The sequence below is a fragment of the Papio anubis genome, chromosome 1 (assembly GCF_008728515.1).
Source record: "Papio anubis isolate 15944 chromosome 1, Panubis1.0, whole genome shotgun sequence".
Classification (NCBI taxonomy): Eukaryota; Metazoa; Chordata; class Mammalia; order Primates; family Cercopithecidae; genus Papio; species Papio anubis.
This window is the reverse complement of record NC_044976.1, coordinates 179,092,684-179,113,093: the sequence shown is the minus strand read 5'-3', so window position 1 is coordinate 179,113,093 and position 20,410 is coordinate 179,092,684. Positions and strand designations below refer to the sequence as shown.

Sequence of the window (20,410 nt, the reverse complement as noted above, 5' to 3'; positions counted from 1 at the left end):
AATTTTTGTAGGGACGAGATGTTGGTATGTTGCCTAAGATGATCTTGAATTCTTGGCCTTGATCCTCCTGCCTCAGCCTCCCAAAGTGCTGGGATTACAGGCATGAGCCACTGTGTCCAGCCCAACATTTAAAAATTTTTTCACATGGCTTTACAAATTTTTACATGAATATATTTCCTAAAAGGAAAAATAATGTATACATAATAATTTGTCAGAAATATTATCATAGACTGAATACACATCATAACAGTATTCAGATGACCTATATAAAATTCTCCTTTTACCCAGTGGCATCCAAAGCATGAGGAGTGCTGCTGGACTTATCATCTGCAGTAGCGTTGCAGGCAAAGCTCACATGAGATGATGCAGGAAATGCCACTTCCTCAGCAAACCAGAGTGTGCTCTCTTTTGATGTATCTGGATTTCTCCCCAAAGGGAAAAGTACCAAATTTTGCTGGAATTCTTGCAAAATGTGCCACCATTCTTGCAAAATGTGCCACTACTCCTATAACTTCCCTCTTGAAGCAGATATTGTTTATCTTTTTGTTACAGGGTTTTCTCAATTAAAATCTTATTATTGTCCTATAGTAGTCTCTGTTGTTTACTGTCCACACTTAGCCTTTTTGGGGTAAGAAGACAAGAGTCTCATGTGATGGACTTATGTTTTTCATCATCATCTCTTAATATATGGGAAGGTTTTCATCAATTTTGTAATAGAGTTTAGTATGGTAGGAGAATAATCATCTTATTTTGGGCTTTCTACAGAAGGAAAATAAAACTTGAAGGAAGTGAGTTGCAAAAACATTGCAGTAGCAGTAGCCGGGATGGTAAGAGTGGTTGAGAATTTGAGGCTTCTGAGAAACATGGTTGTGTTTCATCAGATGATTTGTTTTTTTTACCAGGGAGGGCCACTGTTTTACACCTGTTCTCACTATGACTGTTCCTGCTGTTCTTTCAGATATCCTGATTAATTTCCTAAAGGAAGTGGCTGCTGCCGCCCCTGCCCTGCCATTTTATTACTATCACATTCCTGCCTTGACAGGGGTAAAGAGTAAGTACTGCTTCTTTTGATATTTCTTTCCTTCCAACTCTCACATTTTACCCTATTATGCTAAGAAACTCCACTCCATCCCACCCTACCCCATGCCACAAAAGCACACCACCACTGACTGGGCAATTCCAGTTGCTTCTAAATGTCCCTCTGAAGTCCCAGCCCTTATCAATCATTCGCACTGCTGTATAATGGAAGTTGTTAGGTATGAAAGGAAATCTGATCTCTGGGCACTTGTAGCACATACCTTTCGTCTTTACCACACACACCCCTTCTTCTTATTGAGAAGACGTGAGTCTGTAAGCCTCACTAGGAGAGGAGTGTGTCTACCTTGAACCTATTGTATTCTTAGTGCCTATAGCACATAGGAAAGTCCTCTGATCTCTTCTGACTTCTCTTCTAGCTTTTCTTTTGTTATTACTGTATTTCTCCAGAAAGAAGAGTTTTACAATTAGCTGAAATTTCTTAGATTATTTTTAAAATCCCACTCTTTTCTAAATTCCATTAGAGGAAAAATGGAGGCTGTACTTTATAAACATTCTGAAGGGAAAAAAAAGAAAAAAAACTGCTTTTCCTATTCTCTACTCTCATACTTAGCACTCAACACAAAACATTTTACCTCTGGCCACCAAAATGTGTGTGGGCATTTCTCCCCACCAACAACCAATTCTTCATCAGAGACGAAGTGGGTGTCCTCTAATTGGATTCAGTTCTGACACTGGCTACTGGAGTCAGCATTGAATCCCACAGGTTAAGGGCTTAGTCCCACAGGACTGCCCCCACTTCAATGCCAGTCTCAAGTCCCAGGTTGTGGCCTGTACTTCCTACCAGCTGGCTATAAATCAGGGTTCCAGTTACCTCCTCCTTGGGTTCAATTAATGTGCTATAGCAGTTTGCAGAACTCAAAGAAACACTTTACTTACTATTGCCCATTTATTACAAAGGAAACAGATAAACAGCCAGAAGAAGAGATGCATAGGGTAAGATATGTGTGAAGGGGCATGGAGTTTCATGCCCTCTCTGAACAAGCCATCCTCCAGACACCTTCATGTGTTCAGCAACACAGAGTCCCTGTCCTTTTGAGTTTTTATGGGGGCTTCATTATGTAGGCATGATTGAGTACATCATTGGCCATGGGTGATCGACTCAATCTTTAGCCCCGCTCTCCTCCCCAGAGGCCAAGCGTGTGACTGAAAGTTCCAACCCTCTTAAGTATATGGTTGGTTCCCCTGGCAACCAGCCCTCATCCTGAGGCTATCTAGGAGATCTAGTCATCAGTAAACTTTGTAGCATACAGAAATATACATATCACTTTGGAGATTCCAAGGGGTTTAGGAGATTTGTGTCAGATGCTCCTATCTCTCAGGAAATTACAAAGGTCTTGGGAGCTCTGTGTCAGGAATAAGGGTCAAAGACCAAGTGTTAGAATAAAATACTCTCCTAGCACCCCTGTCTACAAGGGTTTTAGGTACTTTGTCTCAGGAACCAGGGACTAAGACCAAATATATATTTACACTTCACAAATATCCATCTACTGCCTTCAAGGAATGGGAAGTTTAAGATTATAATTGGACAAGTACATAGGAGCTGCTAGTCAGGGAGAAGTGATTAGGCCTAGTCTGCAGTCAGTTCTGGCTGACAGCAGCTTGTGGCAGCTCACTGCAGATGCGTGGCACTATATGAGATGTTATTTCCTGGAGATGTGCAGATTGATGAGGTGCTTATTATTTTGAGCAGTTCGTGCTGAGGAGTTGTTGGATGGGATTCAGGATAAGATCCCCACCTTCCAAGGGCTGAAATTCAGTGATACAGATCTCTTAGACTTCGGGCAATGTGTTGATCAGAATCGCCAGCAACAATTTGCTTTCCTTTTTGGGGTGGATGAGGTAAGTCACCCCCTAGCATGTTGCAGCAGGTCAGTTCCCTCCAAAACAATTTGTGTAGATATTTATATAGTAGCATCTCTTTTCTTTCTCTTTTTTTATAAAAGTGAATATTCTTTGTTTCTGATTAGCAACTGCTGAGTGCTCTGGTGATGGGAGCAACTGGAGCAGTGGGCAGGTAAGCATGACTCATTTTTCCCAATGATTATAAAGTCCCCCATAAAGGCATTCATCACCAAAGTAGCTGTATTTCTTTTTTCTTTCTTTTTTTTTTTTTTTTTTTGTTGTTGTTGTTGAGACAGAATCTTGCTCTGCTCCTCAGGCTGGAGTGCAGTGGTGCGATCTCGGCTCACTGCAAGCTCCACCTCCCGAGTTCATGCCATTCTTCTGCCTCAGCCTCCCCAGTTGCTGGGACTACAGGCGCCCACCACCAGGCCCGGCTAATTTTTTGTATTTTTTTAGTAGAGATGGGGTTTCACCGCGTTAGCCAGGATGATCTCGATCTCCTGACCTCGTGATCCGCCCACCTCAGCCTCCCAAAGTGCTGGGATTACAGGCATGAGCCACCGCACCCGGCCCAAGTAGCTGTATTTCTTACATGTGTATCCTTTCTAATAGAAGTTTCCTTTCTTTTCCACATTCTTCCAGTGAAAGGGAATTAAATAGTGCTTAGTTGTTTGTTAGAAATTCAGTCATTGGGCTGGGCATGGTGGCTCACGCCTGTAATCCCAGCACTTTGGGAGGCCAAGGTAGGCGGATCACTTGAGGTCAGGAGTTTGAAACCAGCCTGGGCAACATGGTGAAACCCCCTCTCTACTAAAAATTTTAAAAAATGGGCCGGATGCAGTGACTCATGCCTGTAATCCCAACACTTTGGGAGGCTGAGGCAGGTGGATCACGAGGTCATCAGTTTGAGACCAGCCTGGTGAAACACTGTCTCTAGTAAAAATACAAAAATTAGCTGCCAGTAATCCCAGCTACTTGGGAGACTGAGGCGGGAGAATTGCTTGAAACTGGAAGGCGGAGGTTGCAGTGAGCCGAGATCGCACCACTGCACTCTAGCCTGGGCAACAAGAGTGAAACTCTGTCTAAAAAAAAAAAAAAAAAAAGAAGCCAGACGTGGTGGCAGGCACCTGTGATCCCAGCTACTTGGGAGCTGAGGCATGAGAATCACTTGAACCCAGGAGACAGAGGTTGCAGTGAGCTGAGATCGAGCCACTGCACTCCAGCCTGGGTGACAGAGCAAGACTCCATCTCAAAAAAAAGAAAAAGGATAAAAAAGAAATTCAGTCATTGTTTAGAAGCATCTGTTGCAGTTAGAGGTGAGACACATGAGCACATGAATTGAGCACATGCACAAGGCCTAGACCTTAGCGGGAACTGACGCTTAGTGCTATAGACCCTGGTGACCAGGGTCTCAAGGATGGACTCACACTTTGTGAGTTCTATCTTCGTCAGAAATTATTTGGTTGCAAGTAACAGAAACCCATTTAAACTACCTTATGTACAAGAAGACACGTTATTATAAAATTCTGGGAAACCACATAGAGCCCAAGAGGAGGATGTAAAACCAGGCCTCAGAGAAGATGAAAGCTAAGAACTGCAGAATCTCAACCGCCAAGGCAGATTATCTTCCATATGTGGTTTTTTGGAGAGACTCACCGCTACATCTTTCTGCACATCTCTTTATTTCTCTTCTCTCTCTCTGTATCCAAATGGGCTTTCTCTGCTTCAGCATGCACATGGCCAATCATGGCTGCCCAAGCGTGGCATTTTGGGACATCATTAGATAGCACTGCCTAGGCAAGTGTCCGTGTCAGGTCCAACCAGAATCATGTGGCCCAATGCCTACTTAGCAAAAGACAGGCAATTCAATTAGCATGTCCACTGCACATGTTAACTTAATTCATTAGAATATGCTTCCAAGCAGATTGAATTAAATGTTTGCATTAACTGAAAGATACCAGGGGAGCAAAATAACATTTATAACATGTCTTGGTGAGCCTGGCTGTGAGGAAGAGTGACTGAGTTGAATAATATAAATGGCTTGTTCACCAAGCCAAGATGGCCTATGACAGCCATTGTAACTACAGGGCTATTTCTACTGAGGAAATTTGAATGTTGTATTTGCTGACCACATGTGTTAATTCATTCTCACATTGCTATAAAGAAATAACTGACAAATGTATAAGAAAAGAGGTTTAATTGGCTCACAGTTCTGCAGGCTGTGCAGGAAGCATGGTAGCGTGTGCTTGGTTTCTGAAGGAAACTTTCAATCATGGCGGAAGGCTAAGCAGGCACATCTTACGTGGCCAGAGCAGGAGGGAGGAAGTGAGGTGGCACACACTTTTAAATAACTGGATCTCACGAGAACTCACTATCGCGACAATGGCACAAAGGGGGATATGTTAAACCATGAGAAACTGCCCCTGTGATCCAGTCACCTCCCACCAGGCCCCACCTCTAGCACTGGGGATTACATTTCAACCTGAGATTTGGGCAGGGACACAGATCCAAACCATATCACCATTAAACCTTTTTCCGCTTGGAAATTCTTACTTTTTTGGCTCCTGCTTTTTGGCCTCTATACAAAGCATTTTAATTCTGTCAACATTCATTTCTCCCTAGCTATAATCACCTTTCTGTCTAACCAAGGATAAACCTAAGACCACTGGGATTCAAATTTTAGTATTCTGAAGCTCCTCAGACATTGTTCTTCCTTACTGTATTACCAGAAGATAACCTGAGCTTCACATGCCTGGAATTCCTTGCTGTTCACCCCGGTTCTATATATATAAGTCCAACAACATTTCTGTTATTGGTACATCAAGATAAATACATTTCCTGATACCGACTTACTATGGGAGAAGCCATTTGAATTTAAAGAACTTGGGGAAATGTCCTTATTATGAGTTTCTATAACCTTTTACCTTGCCGGTTTCTCTAAGAATTCAGCAATTTATTTAAGATATTTATAGGTAGAGTTGGAGAGTTTTATAAGTCCACAAAAATATTTTGTCAGATCAAATAACTATTCTCACCTTCATTTTTGTTGAATTGTTATAGAAGACAACACGAAGCAATGGAAAGTTTTCGTGGAAACTCTGAAGCCATTCTTCAATCAAAATAAAAACCAGGCCTACCTTGCAGGGTTTTACAAGGATTAGACATGATTTATGTCAAGCCTATAATATAATAGGCATTTAGTAAATGATCCCTCATTTTATTATCATTATTATTAATATTACTATCTAGAAACTAGTTTTTAAGTAATATACACATTAGCAAGGAATATGGGTAATTTGTTAGGATTTGCCCCTGTTTTCATGGTGCTCCATCCACCCAGTGTTTCAGCATAAGGCTTTTAGGACTCACCTCAGATGCTACATTTTATCCACAGTTCTTGTCTAGCATTGCACCTGTGTGTACCCTAGGGCAAAAGCTGGCCTCAGTCGCTTGCTAGCAAATACACCTCCATTTTTTTTCCTTTATCTTTTTTCCGCTTTTCTTCCTTTATCCCCTTTTGTCTCAATCCCTTCTCTGCAGTACTGCTTAGTATGGCTGGAAAACTCAGAACTGAAGACAGTCTGATCCCCTAATAGATTAGGACCCAAAAACAGACTTTAGGAGGACTAGGTGTATTTTTTCCCTTTTAAACAGCAGAGGGATTTGAAGATCTGGACCTTTCCTGTTGAGTTATTGAACCTGCAGTATTTGTTATTGTCTTGCCAGTACCTATAACTACCTGGGAAAAAAGACAAACCAGATGTTGGAGGCTTTTGAACGAAAGGACCTCTCTTTAGCCCTGAACTATCAGGTAAACGTTTTCTTCCCTTCCCATAAATCACAGCCTTTTTTCTTCCCCACTTGAGGATTCTTTTTCTTCTCTCTACCATGCCTGCCCTCATTAAAATTGCCCAGCTGCCTCTTTCTTTACCTTTCTTCTGTTTTGTACTTTTTCTTGTCTAAAACCAAAGAAAGCTGTCCCCATTTTCTGTGTTCCCGACATGTCTAATCAGGACAGGACCCATACAGGGATGACTCCTCTCTTCCTCCTAGAAAGGATCTTATTTTACTCTATTTTCAAAGTACTTTTGTGACTATAATATAATGGCCATAGATTTCTGGGAAAATGACCACAGGCTGTCCCCTTGAGGACATCACACCAGAGTTATCACAGAATATGAGGAAGCTATGAAGATGGTAACCTAAAATGGGGAAGGCTTCATTCACAGTCAGGGCAGGTCAGTCTTGTTCACCCTGGAAATGTGCTGAGAACTAGAAACATCCACCAGGAAAGAAATAAGAGCCTAGTGGGTGATCCAAAGTAGATACAGGATTTGAAACAGGAAGAAAAAACCAGCAGAAGCTGATATGTTGCTGGGAAGACTCCAGAGGACATAGTGGCTGCTGTGAATGTTCCATGGAGGATAGCCTAGCCATCCAGGGAAAGAAGAGCCTCAGTTGAAGGGTAGAACAGTCTCAACAACTGGTTCTTTTTTATTTAGAGATAGGGTTTTGCTCTGTTGCCCAGGTTGGAGCTCAGTGATGTGATCATAGCTCACTGCAGCCTTGAATCCTCCTGGGCTCAAGCAGTCTTCCTGCCTCAGCCTCCTGAGTAGCTGGGACTACAGGCATGCGCCACCATGCCCAGCTAACATCTGGTTCTAACACATGGTTCTAAAGTGTAAATGGAATGAAGTGGCAGAAAGTAGGGTAGACATGAGAGCAAGACTTTTGGGGTCTGAGAGGCATGAGGATTTTCAGGATAGTATAAGTGGTTGAGAGGTGTATCCCAAGAAAATAAATGGGAATGGAAAGACGTGACTGAAGCAAGTGGTTGGTCCTAATAAAGCTTGGCTGTGGGATCTTTCTGAACAGGACAGGCTGCCATCAGGGTATTCAGAGATTACAGATCAGAAGTACAAAGCATGCTGGGGGTTAAAGGGAGTGACCTGCAGCCCCAACCCAGAGAGCACATGAAGAAGCAGAATCCAGAGTGGTTAATTATTCCCTACCCATAGGCCTCAAAGTTGAGCCATCATAAATCTACTTCTTCCTTAAAGTGTAAATACTATATGTAATATTCGCCTTTGTCTATGCTCAGACCAGCTGAAACTAAGAACAGGAACAAGGTAGGGATCTAGGAAGCTATGCCAAATCAACTAAACATTGACAAGACTTTGGTTTAGATAAGGGTAAGAAGAATGAATTGTGCATACTCTGCCGTCTCCTTGCACTGGTGGTTCCCACCACCCTGCCCAGTTTCCTAGAAAAGTTATTTCTGAAAATTCTAACCTGTTCTGAGCAGAACAGGGAAATCACAGATAGAGTAGACTGAAGCAGCTATAACGTTGACCCTTCCATTCAATGGCTTCTCTTACTGGTTGATCCAGTCTTCATCTTTTTTTCCCTCTTAGTCCCACTCTAAATAAAACATCCCATTGAAAACGATGTTGGTAAGGAACTTAGTTTATCACATTCTCTGTTTCTTCTTAAGAAGGCACGTGTGAGTGAGTCTTATTTACTCAGTACATAATTTCAGTGAAGGTGGTTTCTGCTCTTAAAGAGCTTTTAGTCAAGTGAAGAAGCAGACGAAAAGTTAGGGCTAAATTGATCTCATTCACTTTAATGTACTTAAGTGCCCTCTGTTCTATTTACATGAGTGAAATTACAACAACCTGCACCTCCATTTCACGCCAATTCTTATGCTCATCAATTTTAGAAAACAGCATTTATGGAAGTTGAGGATCTAGAAATTGATTCCCATAAATCTTAGCCTTGGCCACGTGCTCCTTAGGCATCCTGGAAGGTACCCCAGAGCTATATGTACCCAAGTTTAAAAACCACTGCACTGGCCGGGCGCGGTGGCTCAAGCCTGTAATCCCAGCACTTTGGGAGGCCGAGACGGGTGGATCACGAGGTCAGGAGATCGAGACCATCCTGGCTAACACGGTGAAACCCCGTCTCTACTAAAAAAAAATACAAAAAAATTAGCCGGGCGAGGTGGTGGGCGCCTGTAGTCCCAGCTACTCGGGAGGCTGAGGCAGGAGAATGGCGTGAACCCGGGAGGCGGAGCTTGCAGTGAGCCGAGATCGCGCCACTGCACTCCAGCCTGGGCGACAGAGCAAGACTCCGTCTCAAAAAAAAAAAAAAAAACCACTGCACTAACTGATAAGTTTACCTATGTAAGCCAGATGGATAAGGGGTGTGATTCCCATCTTTACTCTCTTGTAGAATTCCATCATTGAAGCTTCTTTTCTGCACGGGCCCATTCTGTAAAGCCTACATGTATGAAAAGATCTTACCTTAGCCTGGATGGATCCCAGTCATCTTCACTTGGCTATTTTTCTCCACTCTGACAGACCTTTAGTAAATGAAGGTGTGCAGACTTTTTAGGGTTTCTGTAATTTGACTTCTACATTATTTACATTGTTTACACAGTTCAATAATACTAACTATAGATATGTTTGTTCTTTTTTAGTTTTGTATCCAGAGATTTATCAACTTTGTGGTCAAACTAGGTAAGTGCCACATGTCTCCTGCTTTGTTTGCTGCTGGAGACTGTAAAGAAAATTGAATACCGTCACTTTCTCTGAGGGTTCAACAAGAACACCTTTTAATGGTCTGCTGTAAGCAGAGTTCTGTTTCCCTTATTAACCCTCAGGGCCAACTATATAAAACTGTGAAGTAAACCTAGTTGGAAAATCTTTGGCAGCCTTCTCCATTTTAGCACATACTTACCCCATTTTCCATTCTTTCTCTCCTAAAGCGTCAGCACTCCCTCCCTTTACTTGCCTCTGCTTATTAAAATTCTACTACTGCATTGAGGTTGATTTCAGCCTAAGTGCTTGGAGGAAGGCAGTCTAAATACAGATCTTACTAAATTGTGAATGATTGACAGCTCTCCCAAGAGTATTTACAATTTAAACAGAGTTTATTAACACAAGTAAGCTTAAATGGATAGAGGTTTGGATAATATGACAAAGTAAAATTGGGGAGCAGTGGTGGGGAGAAATACAGTGAATTTGAGTAGAGAAACCTCTCCAGAGTGTCTTAAATCTCCCATAACAAATGACAAATGCCACCATCCACTCTTATTCTGCAAGAGATTGGCCCTTGGGCCAATCGAATCTGCGTTAATGCAGGAAAATTTTTAAGTTTATTTTTGGCAGGCCTCCCTGCTCTCTGTCAGAGTTCTGCATAATCCTGGCAACTCCTCCCTCTCCCCCAAGCACCTCTTGTGTGTTATGCCCCTCATTCTTGTAGGGTTCTCAACCCGCTCTCTTACTCCCTCAAGGGCATTCTGTTTGTTTTTCCACTTTCATGATTTTTGCACATTTGTGTGCCTCCAGTGCTATGAACTACCTGTTGTTCCCTTGTTCTAAGCAATGTTTTCACAAAATTGTGGATTTGGTGTGATAATTATTATGTTCCTAAAGTACATTAAAATAGGTATTGAACTATTAAAATTTTAGACAAACTAAAAGATTGATGTGTGCAGTAGTCCCCACTTATCTCAGGGGGATATGTTCCAAGATGACCAGTGGATGCCTGAAATTGCAGATAGTACGAAACCCTACATATACCATGTTTTTTCCTGTACATACATACCTATGGTGAAGTTTAATTTATAAATTAGGCATAGTAAGAGATAAACAGTAACTAATAATAAAATAGAACAATTATAACAATATACTGCAATAAAAGTTATATGACTGTGGTCAGTCTCTCTGTCTCTCAAAATATCTTATTATTTTTGGACTGCAGTTGACCACAGGTAACTGAAACCATGGAAAGTGAAACTGCAGACAAGGGAGGCCTACTGTATATTCAATCATGCTAATATTTTCCTTCCCAATGCTCAGTTTTTACTGTAACTAAGTTAACTTAGCAAAAGAAAGTTAGTTCTTATATCTTGAATCTGAAAGCAATAGCCAGCTAAGAAAACAAATTACAGACATTTTAGAAGATGGGGATTGGGGATTATGGTGGATAATTATTAGTTATGCTTTTTACATATTAACAGTGTACCTGATCTTCCATCTGCCTCTTCAATCTGAAGGCTTTGTCTTTCTTTAGTTCTGAAAAAATTCTCTATTATCCGTAAAGAATGTTTTGACTGCATTTACTCAAATCTGTGATTCTGAAAGTCCATTAGTTATATTTTGGATTTTCTCAATCTGTATCTCAATTTTAAAAAAAATATTTAACATATCTTTCTCTGCTGTATTCTGGATTATTTCCTTAGCTCTACCTTGAAAATTGCTAATTCTTTAGCTATGTTTTTACTGTTTGATTTCCCTAAATATATATTTTTTTCAATATTTCTTGTTGATTGTTTTATACTCTACCATTCTTCTCGTAGCCTATGACTTCTATTCCTCCTTTTATCTCTGAGAAGTCTCTTTCAGAATTTTCTGTCATCTACTCTTAGGATGTAAGTTTTGTCATTTTTGAACGTGCTAGTTCTCATGCTGCTGCTTATCCTCATGCACTTTGTAATTTTTAGCTTTTCAGCTCATCTTCAGAGACCATTGTTTTCTGGGTAACCCACTGAACATTAGGTTGTAAGGTACCCTATCAAGTGGGTTTACATTTGCTTCTGCTAGGACACTATAGTTCAACCAGTTCTAGTCAGTCTTTGGGTTAATTTCTTAGTATAGTACCTATACTAAGTGTGTAACGTACATTGGGATCCATCATTCACCTTTGGCTCAGGCTTGAGATTTCTTTCATGAGATCGTTTCCATCCACAAGCCTAGTAGAAGTCAAGCTTTCTTCCCTATCCCCAGACCAGTGGGCTGGGTTTTTTCTATTGCTTTTCATAGAAGGCTGACTACCGGTTTTTACATAGGGAGTTTAATTCCAGCTTCTCACCATGCACAGATCTAAGGCTTCATTTTCCATTCCCATCCCAGCCGTATAACACCAGCATGAAAACAGCAGCGTTGAGTCATAAGCCACCTTAAGTACTGCATTTCTCAGGGACTTCCTAAATAAACTTAAACTAAATTTCATCCTGGCAATAAAGTCCTACCTCCTTTGATCAACAATAGTATATTCCTAAATCAGATTATCCTCAAGGGCTGTTTGGCATCAGCTTCTCCTCACCTTTCTGACCTCTTTATTCCTGATACCTTTGGCTTCTCCTTCTTGGGTTTAAGATTAACCTTGAGTCTTCGTTTTCTTTTACTGTGATCAACTTTTAAAATTTTCCAGCGTTTCTATGTGTTTGAAGCAGGAAGAGGGATTTCAAATGATTGCTCATCTGTCATATTGACTAGAAATGTTCCCAACTTTTGTTTTAATCTTACCTTGTTGTAGTAGTTGCTGTTAGCATATGATCTCCTTCTTTGGGATGTTTGTGGAGAGACAGACAGTACCAGTCATGTTTCCTAATTTATTTTTCCTGTCTAGGTTTTGGAGTGTCACAGACCAAAGCCATCATGACTCTGGTCTCTGGGATTCCAATGGGCCCACCCCGGCTTCCACTGCAGAAAGCCTCCAGGGAGTTTACTGATAGTGCTGAAGCTAAACTGAAGAGCCTGGATTTCCTTTCTTTCACTGATTTAAAGGATGGAAGCTTGGAAGCTAGTAGCTAGTGCCTCTCTATCAAATCAGGTTTTGTACCTTGAGACATAATCTACCTTAAATAGTGCATTCTTTTCTCAGGGAATTTTAGATGAACTTGAATAAACTCTCCTAGCAAATGAACTCTCACATCAATCGACAAGCATTGAGGTACCTATTGTGAGCCTTAAAAAGTCTTACTTTGTGAAGGGGCAAAAACTCTAGGAGTCACAACTCTTAAGTCATTCATTTCACAGATTTTTTTGTGGAGAAATTTCTGTTTATATGGATGAAGTGGAATCAAGAGGAAAATTGTAATTGATTAATTCCATCTGTCTTTAGGAACTCTCATCTCAATTTCTGGTTCCTAATCCTATTTTAAAGTTGTCTAATTTTAAACCACTATAATATATCTTCATTTTAATAAATATTCATTTGGAATCTAGGAAAACTCTGAGCTACTGCATTTAGACAGGCACTTTAATACCAAACTATAACACGTCTCAATTATATACGACTCGAAATACACCAGCTCATCTGGTTGCTCTGTCTAACTCTAGAATGGATGCTTCTGAATTCATTTCGATGTCACCACTTTCCTCTCTTCAGAAATGTTGGGTCAGGTGAGGACTTGTTTCAGTTCCTATAACTCAGTAAAGGGCAGCTTTCTCATAACAAAGGAAAAGGTCTTCCCCAAAGATGAATTTAAGTCTCTACTTTTTGCTATACAGAAAACTCAAAGTTTCAAAGAACCAAAGGGCTCTTCCTCTAGGCACCACAATCTTCCCCTTTCTCCACTGAGAAGACTGTCTCTCCCACAGGACCCTGAATTATTGAAATCAAAGGCCGACTTCCTTTCTGCAGTGAGTCCGGAGGCTACTGTTACTATCCTGTCACACTTGCAACCAGTTACTTTTCTTTAGTGATAGAAGATTTGGGGAGGACCCAAAGGACTCACAGCTTTCTCTCCATACCTCCTTTTACTCTTTTCTTTCTGTGTAACATATCAACAACTGTTTAATCTCCCTTCTAACAAACCTTGATGTAAGCTTTCTGATATCAAAGTATATTGACAGTTAACCCTTACTGATTTTAAACTTGACTATCCAGTCTGTTAATTACCTAAGATTTTGTTTTCATTTCATCTCTAATTGTTTTGATCATTGGCAGAGAAAGAGTATTTGAAATTCATATCAGTTTTGCTCCTTATTTTAATCTCTTTGAATTAAAAATAACACTTTTTCAAAATGCAAATTTGAAATTATAAGTAGACTTCAATTATCTTTGCTAATCCTCTCTTTAATTAGCTAGTTAAAAGTTGTTATATTTATATATCCTCAACTCTCTTTTTGCCTTTTTAGCTGTTAATTTCCTGAAAGAAGAAAATGAGTTTTTGTTAGTTTTTGGTTCTGAGGATGTGATATCCTTACTTAATGATACTAAAGCCAAATTTAAATTTTAAAATTAATTCTTGGGTATCCAATAAACAAAGAACTATTTTTCTATTTTTGCTTTTGTGAAGTCAGTGCTTAGAGGATTTTTAAGATGGTTAATGAGCTTTTGTGAACATAAAGAGAGATATGATTTTAAAATGGCCGGGTCTGAGTTTAGCTCTGTTAACATCCAGTAGCTTAGAAATGAATATCATATAGCAGTAGGCTATTAATAGTGCACTTAACAAGTAAAATTTTGGAATACTATGAACTTATTGTTTTGTTTATAATATATTCCTAAATTGTTTTTAACATTAAAACTACAGTAATGGCATGTGAAATATTTCATTCAACACAGTACTAAAAGCTGATTTCCAACCTCTTTGTTTCAAGATAGAAATCTGAGATCAGTCCATTGGGGATGGTTGGAGGGACAGGAGTGATTTTAGGAATTGGTTTTACTTAGGATCTCTCTTGGGTTTATTCAAAGACGTAGGAAAATGCCATGGGGGTGAGGTGGCAGTAGGGTAGGGGGCAGTGGGAGTAATGTATATTTTTTCCTAGAAGGGTTATTTGCCACAACTTGAGATAAATTTCTTCTTTCTGATCACCTGAAGGGCACGGAAAATCCAAACTCTTAGGAGGCTGATGTCTAAGGCTGGGTTGAGGGACTTTGTGTAGTGACTGCAACCCAAGCTTAGGTACCCACCTGAGCTCACCAAGGCTTTTCATACAGGGGAAATGGAGTTGGATCTACAAACCCATCAAATCAAGTAGAGGAAACAACACATCCAAGCCATTTAACCATTCCCTTATCACATGCTGACTCAACCCTCAATTTCCTCCAGTGAAAGTAAGAGGGAAACTTGGAACCAAAATTATGCAAATAGCAGAGCTAAGCCCCAGGTAGAGGCAGAGCACTACCTCACACTTTGGGTTTCTGGGGCTGAGAAATGGCTATCTGGGTGAACAAGAAAACCCAAATCGTAGTTTCTCTGTGAACCCCCTTGGTGACTCTTAGGAAATTATTTGATATATAATACATTTTAGCATTTTAAGTTACACAACCAGAAGGAGAACCCTAGAGCATTTTCTTAAGTCTTAATCACACAATTAATAAATATAATGGAATGGATTCAACAAAATACATAGAGAACTATATCCAACAGGATGTGTTACCTTTATCTGTAGACCAGTTACAGAGAGTGTTGAAGTTTTCTTCCAGAGGGACCACCAAAGGAGATTATACATCAATCACACGTTCACCTCTGATATGTTTTCTCTGATATATTCTGCTAGAATGCCCTTCATGAATATCAGCGTCCCATGTTTGAGCCAGATGTTGGGTTAGGCCCTGTAGGCATGGAAATTGTCACAAATGCCAGCCTTTGGTGTGAGAGACAAGCCTTCTCATCTATCAGCAAGCACACAAAACAAGGTTATCTTTGAGGTCATGGGGAAGTGGGTTCCCACAAGCGGGCAAGTACATCAGCATCTCAGTATGGTCTACAGTCCAAGTCCAGTTTGCACCATTTTAAAGTTATCCTACCTCAGGTAGAAGGAGGTGGGATAATGACCACATACTACATTCTTGAGAATCCTCAGATTAGGGTGAAACAAAGTGATCCACCCTCAGAGCTTGAATGAGTGGGCACATTTAATGCATGTTAGTGAGAGTGGCAAATAATATTCACGGGCTGTTTTAGTTCATTCTCATGCTGCTAATAAAGATATATCTGAGACTAGGTAATTTATAAAGGAAAGACGTTTACAGTTCAGCATGGCTGGGGAGAAGGGGGAGCAAACACATCCTTCTTCACATGGCAGCAGCAAGGAGAAGTGCCGAGCAAAAGGGGGAAAAGCCCCTTGTAAAACCATCAGATATCGTGAGAACTCACTCTCATGAAAACAGCAGCATGGGAGTAACCACCCTCATGATTCAGTTATCAGGTCCCTCCTACAGCAGATGGGGATTATGGAAACTATAATTCAAGATGAGATTTGGGTGGGGACACAGCCAAACCATATCACAGGCCTAGCTGGTCTTAGGTTGCAGTTACTATCTGAACTCCCCTGAACATTGACCAATTAGTATTGTCCTTTTCCTAAGGTAATAACCTCAATCAGATTTGACTTCCCAATTTGAGCAGAACTCCAGAATCATTCAATTAAAACACTAAATATATTCTGCCTTTAGCTCTTTCATTTGTCTATATAGAACTGTACCTATCTGTATATCTCTCAAGATCCTTCAATATGGCCAGAGGAAAGTGGTGGGGGATGGAGGTGCAGAAGAGGGACCAATTTCCACAAGGTGGTAAGAGGGGGCTTCTCTAGGTCCATTACACTTAATATGAAATTAGAATGTTGGAAAGAAACCAGTCAGGTGAAGAGTAGCAGAGGATGCATTCCAGGTGGTAGGACCAACATATTTGACAGTTCTGAGCCATGGGAGAGTCTGGAGTGTGAAGAACTGAACAGAAGCCAATGAATCAGAGCTCAGGCACCAATGAGAAAGAGTAGGAAGTGATTAATGTAAAGCGACTGCAAAGGAGCCAGCTCCTGTAAGGTGTTGTAAGCCACAGGAACATTAAACTCACAGTGTTTTTCTGTGCTGTAACTTTAAGTGCTATAAATTTAGAGTGTAAAATAACTATAGGCCCCCCTAAAGACTGAAAAATTGGTAAAGAAGGAAGAAAGTTTACAACAAGCCTTCATTACATTATAGTTTGTAAATAAACTGTCTTTATTATTTCAACTTGTTTATATAAGCTTATCTCTGGTAAAATTGATTTTTTTGGTCTGAATTTGTTTTCTTGGGTTTACACAGAATGCATCATGATTTTCCAGTGAAAATATTATTTTCATTTAGTGGCTTTTCACTTAACAGTAGGGTTTTCGGGAGTGAATTAAACGTAATAACGAGGAAAAGGTATATTTCTATTCAGCAACAGATAATTCTAGTATCTAAAACATTTATAGATATAATTCTGTCAGTTTTCTTTTTCTGCTGGCACTCAACTCATTGGACTTTATTTGTTTTTTAAAAACAGAGACAGAGTCTCACTATGTTGGCCAGGCTGGTTTTGAACTCCTGGCTTCAAGTGATCCCACACCTCAACCTCCCAAAGTGTTGGGATCACCCACATGAGCCACTTATACCCTGCCACTCATCAGAGGTAAACATCCTCACCTGTTTTATGATTTTTTGAACTTGAGCTTATGTTCAGTGGAATTTTATAGGAATTATTTGAGGTCTGGATAGAAGACTATTCCACCAAAGAGAATATAATTTTAATCCTTCTAAGTGATTTATTTCCGCTGATTAATAAGCACTTTAAATAATTGACTTGAGGGTTTTTTGGATATCATAGGAAATGAGTCTTTTTTTTTTTTTTTTTTTCCTACCTAGCATCTAGTTTTTGATAGACAAGTTTCCTTATTCCCCTCTTCTGGTTGGTTTGGTTTTTCATTGTTGCTATTGTTGTTCACTTTTCACTGAAGATATAAGGCATTCTGGCTTATGTGTAGGTCTCCTCTTAGCCTCTGCATGTTGGGCAGTCTCTTTTGTCTCCTTTCTCCTAAGCTCCAATGCAGCTTTTATTAAAAGGAAGCTCAAGTTCATTAAAAATCAGCAGACCCTTTCAGAGTAGGTGCTTACGTCAGGGTTCTTTTGCCTCTCTGGATTCATTCATTCACTTCATTAATGTTTACCTCTAAAGCATTTTCTTTCTTGACAGCACAACAATGCATTTTTTTATTGTATTCAACATTTTCTGTTTTCAATGGTAAGTTTATTTAGGGCATCTCCATTTTTTTCAAGCTTTTGGAATCTTTTGCTTTCAATTCGTCTTTTAAAGACAGCAAATTTATATTTTGCTACAGGTTCCACTCTGAGTCATTTTCTCTTAATAGATTATTATGTCCCATTTACCTTTATTGAAAATCTTTCTAAAGTAGTTTGTAGAGGGAAACATTAATTTGTTCAGGTAAATAAATACAGTAATTCTATACTAGTATCCAGTAAGAAATTATAAATTCTAGATATGTGAAACTAATTAACACTGGAAAAAAGTAAAACCCCATAACCTTATAGAAATGTGTTCTTGTGGTGGTTCATGCCTGTAATCCCAGCACTTTCAGAAGCTGAGGTGGGAGAATCAGTTGAGGCCAGGTGTTTGAGACTAGCCTGGGCAACCTAACAAGACCCTGTCTCTACAAAAAGAAAAGAAAGACATGTATTAGTCTCAGTTAAAGCTTGTATAAAGCAAGCAACAAAAATGCTCAAATATATAAATGCATGGGTAAATAAAGCCCTGAACTAACTTAATATGGGAACCATAAAAGCAAATGTGAATATGGCATTTCAAGACTACATAACTAAGAAGGAAGCCAAACTATAAATTAATTCCTGTAGAATAAATATGGAGAAAGCAAATATAACTGTAAAAATGGAGCAAAGCATGTTGCAAAATCCTGTGAATGTGAATAGATTTCTATGTAGCCATAGAACTTATAGATTAACAAATGGTTCAAGAAAAACTGGTACAATGGAGACAGAAAAATGATTTCCAATGTTATGATTGCTTATAGAAAAGACAAATAGTCACTTATACATATGTACAACAAGCAATAAAAAAGAAGTCTAATAGAAATTGGCTGTTGAATGACCATAATTATATAACAAGAAAATAATTTTAAAAAGAATCAGATAGGTTCTGTTCTTCATTCTCAAAAGCCAGACTACCATTTTTGCTGGAATTCACATTATATACTTCATCTGTGTCACTCATTGCATTAAAAGCGTCATCAGTCCTTTAAACCAGTGGTCCCCAACCTATTTGGCACCAGGGACAGGTTTCATGGAAGACAATTTTTCCACGCACCAGGGGCCTGGGAGGGGTGGTGTCAGGATGAAGCCATTCCACCTCAGATCATTAGGCATTTTCTCATAAGGAGCACACAACCTAGATCCCTTGCATCTGCAGTTCACAGTAAGGTTCACATTCCTATAAGAATCTAATGGCTGCTGCTGATGTGACAGGTGGTAATGCTCGCTCACCTTTCGCTCACTTCCTTCTGTACAGCCCCGTTCCTGACAGGCCATGGACCAGTACCGGTCTGCAGCCCAGGAATTGGAGACCCCTTCATTAAGAGATCAACCAGCTCTTCAATATGTGAAGGTTTATGTGGGTAATTATATCAGAGGAGAGAAGGTTCTGGTCTCATCCTCTTATAAGGGCACTAATCCCATCATGGGGGCTCTACTGTCATGACCTCATCTAAACCCAGTTATATCCTAAAAGCCCCATCTCCAAATACCATCACATTGAGGATTAGGGCTTCAGCATACAAATTTGAGGGAGATACAAATATTCAGTCCATATCAGCATATGGATGGTGGTTGGAATATAGGAAGAATAAGACTCTCCAGGTAGAGGGTATATAGAGTGCTAAGAACAGAACCTGGGCATGACTTGCAATTGGAGTGCACACAGAGGAAGAGAAGTTGAGGAGGAGTCTAGATGAAGTGATCAGAAATGTGAGAGCAGGACTATGCTCAAAGGAACTCCAAATGTCTTAAATTTGAGCAACAGTGGTACTCAGAGAACATTTGCCTTTAGGAGTTTCATCCTGGAGGAGAAGATATCTTTGTATCTCTTGTTTCCCACCAAACTAAGTGAACTTTCATCTGTTATTTCTAGTCAAAAAGGTAAATGTGAAATGTTATGTAGTCCAATTGAAGCAGACCTTTCATTATTTGATCATGAGTGACCTATAGCCTCAGTTCCAAATTCTTAATAGGGACAAAGTTACCTGTTTTATAATAAAGCTTAAAAAATATTCCCTACCCTGCTCTGTCCTGCTTAACCTCTGAAATCTCCCTAATTGGTCAGCTACTGGGAACAGGTAATGGTTGTGTTGAAATCGGCCCACTCTCCATACTTTTGGGACATGTTGTAAGGCTTCATCTGCAAATGTTAAGATTTTAGACAGTGCTAGTTGCCAAGGGCCACCTACAAAGGTAATGCCAGTCCTCGGACCCAAATCCCAGGGGACTCTAGGTCTCAGGTGCAGAGCCTGAATTAAGAACCAACTCAATAACAAAATTATTAATCCTTGGAAGCTAAAGATCCACTTTTGAAAAATGTATTTCCATATAATATATTGATACTTTTGTTGTGCTCATTATATACTATAAAAGACTTGCAATTCATTTATGCTAGTTGAGTCTCTTTATTTACTTATTTTGAGATGGAGTCTCACTCTGTCACCCAGGCTGGAGTGCAGTGGGACGATCTGAGCTGGCTGCAACCTCTGCCCCCTCCAGGTTCAAGCAATTATCTTGCCTCAGTCTCCCGAGTAGCTGGGATTACAGGCACCCACCACCTTGCCCGGCTAATTTTTGTATTTTTAGTAGAGACGGGGTTTCGCCATGTTGGCCAGGCTGGTCTCGAATTCCTGACCTC

The 20,410-nt window shown here is 40.0% G+C and overlaps 1 protein-coding gene across 15 annotated transcripts in view; it reads left to right on the top strand.

The window, feature by feature from the left end:
- Positions 1-20,156, top strand: part of NPL (N-acetylneuraminate pyruvate lyase) — a 45,989-nt gene extending 25,833 nt beyond the window's left edge. For 7 of the 15 annotated variants that reach the window (XM_009191999.4, XM_031657868.1, XM_003893422.5 and 4 more), the window contains 6 exons: positions 959-1,051; positions 2,789-2,937; positions 3,066-3,112; positions 6,667-6,751; positions 9,419-9,458; positions 12,355-14,101. In XM_009191999.4, coding sequence (XP_009190263.1) covers positions 959-1,051; positions 2,789-2,937; positions 3,066-3,112; positions 6,667-6,751; positions 9,419-9,458; positions 12,355-12,539 — 599 coding nt within the window. In that variant the 3' untranslated portion in view covers positions 12,540-14,101. The other 8 variants (XM_009191994.4, XM_017951520.3, XR_004179535.1 and 5 more) reach the window with 7 other exon arrangements.
- Positions 20,157-20,410: the final 254 nt, after the last annotated feature.